At 39.9% G+C, this 3,014-nt stretch overlaps 1 protein-coding gene across 1 annotated transcript; it reads right to left on the bottom strand.

Annotated features, from left to right (window-relative positions):
- Positions 1–405: 405 nt before the first annotated feature.
- LOC101303416 (sugar transport protein 13-like) lies at positions 406–2,382 on the bottom strand. Its single transcript, XM_004298112.1, has 5 exons — positions 2,250–2,382; positions 1,835–2,157; positions 1,565–1,689; positions 1,168–1,459; positions 406–1,071 (listed from the first exon to the last, which is right to left on the bottom strand). Exons 1-5 carry the CDS (start codon positions 2,380–2,382, stop codon positions 406–408), a joined length of 1,539 nt encoding a protein of 512 aa, XP_004298160.1.
- Positions 2,383–3,014: the final 632 nt, after the last annotated feature.

The following is a 3,014-nucleotide window of genomic DNA, read 5'->3' as shown; positions in this document are numbered from 1 at the left end:
CATTACATGCCATAAACGGACGTATGTTGACACTATAAATACCCCCTCTCATATCAAGAGAAGGAATTCCGACAAGAGAGAAAAATTACTCCCGAGAGCTCAGAAGTCTCCCACAAACTTGTGAAGAACTACCAAACCCCCCAAATAGCTAGTTCCTCACCAAACCCAAATCAAATCCCAAACACACGTCACTTGACTAAATTTCTTGTGACCAATCTCATCTCAAGAACAAGTGCTTTGGCACCCTTGAGTAAAACCCAAATTAGGAGGTCGAATCAGAGGATTCACAAAGAGTTGTAACCCGCATTCATATCAATAAAATTATATTCTTTTTGTACACGTGTTGTTCTTGCATTTGTCGTAGATTATTCGTGTTTACAAGAAGAAACATCGATCTTTAATTTTTCAAGCACACCCCTCGCCCTTGGGTTCATCTTCACAATCGTCCTCGATAAATCTCCTCCAAAACCAATGTTGTCTCCATACAACGTCAGTCATCTCTTCAATAGGTACACCCTTGGTCTCAGGAAGTAGGAAGAGCACAAACAAGAACATGATGAATACAAAAACTCCGAAAAATAAGAATATGCCAAACTTGAGGTGACAAAGCATTGAGAGGAAGGCTTGTGCTATCACAAATGTGAAGAACATGTTGACACCGACGGTAACACTCTGGCCTGCGGAGCGAGTCTCTAGCGGAAATATCTCGCTAGCTATCAGCCAGGCAAGAGGCCCCCAAGACCATCCGAACGAACCCACAAAGGAGCACACCAACACCACCACCAGAATCGCCATGCCGCGATCAAGGCTGCTTGTAGTCTCTTTCAGTTTAAGTCCAAGGATTATTGTTACACCAACATGAGAAACCAACATTTGGATAGCCCCTTCTAGCAAGAGCACACGACGGCCAGCTCTGTCTGCTAAGTAGATTGAGATGATAGCTCCGACCACCATACAGCTTCCTGTTATAACAGCTGAGTAAAGTGAAGCGTCACTTTTAAATCCCAAGGTCTGGAATAAGACTGGAGCGTAGAAATTGATTGCATTAATGCCAGTGAATTGCTGGAAGAACTGCAAGCATATATCAACAACTCAATGATGTATGTAAATGAAACTTATATATGCTTTATATTAGCCAAGGGACTTGAGTAAATGATTAGTAAGTACCTGCAAAAACACTGTAATAATCAGTTGAGGCCTGTTCTTACGCTTGAGCAGATTTCTGAAGGGATTTTTAACTTCTTGAGCCGTGCGACTTGCCTCAAGAAGCTCTAAAAACTCCGGATCAACGTTTTGAACACCACGAATTCTTTTAAGGACTGCTTTTCCTTGCTCTAACTTGCCTCGTTCAATCAAACTGTTAGGAGTATCCACCACAACAAGAGCCCCAATCGTTAAGAGAACTGATGGAACACCAGCCAAACCCAATGACAGCCTCCATCCCCAGCCCCCTGTCACCCTATCGCGGCACAAGATATTCTAATTAATTACACGTGTTAGTACTTAGTAGTAAGAACAAAAAGAATACAAACAGCACGAGAAGTCCAACGGGTGCCTTAATTACTTGGAACTTCCAAAATTGATAACGTTTGCTAAGAGAAGTCCAATGGTGACATTGAGCTGGAAGAGTATGTTAAGAGACCCACGAATCCTTGAAGGTGCAACCTCAGAAAGGAAAAGAGGTACTGCCTTTTTTTTTTTACTATGCAGACAACAATATGCAAAACCAGCTGATTAGAGAATAGTTGTGTTTAAAACTTTGAATTTGATAAAGCACAAAAAAAGCTGACAATTGCATGAGTAGTAGTAGTAGTTCAAGATTAGACTAAGCAACCTGGTTACCAAAACCAACTCCACAACCAAGTAAGAGCCTCCCGATAATAAGCATGGCAAGGTTTTGAGCTGCAGCATTAAAGATTGTTCCAACGCAAAAGAAAATCCCAGCAACCAACATGGTCAACTTTCGACCAAGCTTTCTTGTAGTGTAAGAAGCAAAGAATGATGCTGTTAAAGCGGCAAGGTACAATGAAGATGTGAACAGCTGTAGGTATTGGTTGTCATATTTGCAGTAATTGCTGTTGTGTCCTGAAACTTGTTGCCTCTTATAGACTGTTGGAAAGAATTTCTTCAAAAAATCGGGCATAGATGTAACACCCCCTGCATTACATATATATGGTCGGGAATCTGGATTCAAGGGATATATAGAGGAAAAACACACATTTTTCAATCTTTGGATTTAAGAGTCATACCTGAAATACCAATATCATAACCAAACATGAGGCCTCCGCTAGCAGCCAGTATGCAAGAAATGACGACGATAGGCGTGATTTTTGCTTCAAAATCTTCACCTCCTGGTGAAGTCACCCCAAATCCACCCGCCATGATTTCTACTCTATTTTCTTAATTTCCAAACTTTTTTGGTCTATATATATATACCTAATGGGTTAATTCTCAGGTCCTAATTATCTACAAGAAGGCATCAGGTATCAACAAAGAAAAAGAGAGTCGACTGAATGGGGTTGATTGTGTGCATAAGGGGTTACACAAAACGAAGTTACACTTGAACGAAGAAAATCGATGATTCAGTCAGTGCCATGGTCAACATCTTTTCTCATGGCGTGACCTACGGCTGGTGTTCAGTCTCGATGGTTGCTTAGTCAACTGAGTACGAGAAGTTAGTTACACCGATGTTGATCAAGTCGTTAAGAACAAATACTGGTCTTAGAAAAATCCATACTTTTTTTGTAACCACATGGATTATTAACCGGTCAATTTACAAGCAGGGTCCATAGCAGCTACTGATTATATACATGTACTTGTGATTAGTTCATATTTCTTGTATTTTAGTTTACCAAAATATATCTATATTTAGGTAAAATGTTGCCTTCAAAAGTGATCGTTGTACACTTGTACTTGTATGTCTTTCATCGTCTGTAGTCCTTATCTTGTGTGCATGTAATTTATTTATTTTTTTTCTTTCAATACATTAAAGAAGAAAACAATCAAATTACTCT

This window comes from Fragaria vesca, linkage group LG4 (genome assembly GCF_000184155.1).
Source record: "Fragaria vesca subsp. vesca linkage group LG4, FraVesHawaii_1.0, whole genome shotgun sequence".
NCBI lineage: Eukaryota > Viridiplantae > Streptophyta > Magnoliopsida > Rosales > Rosaceae > Fragaria > Fragaria vesca.
This window is presented reverse-complemented; position numbering and strand designations above follow the sequence as displayed.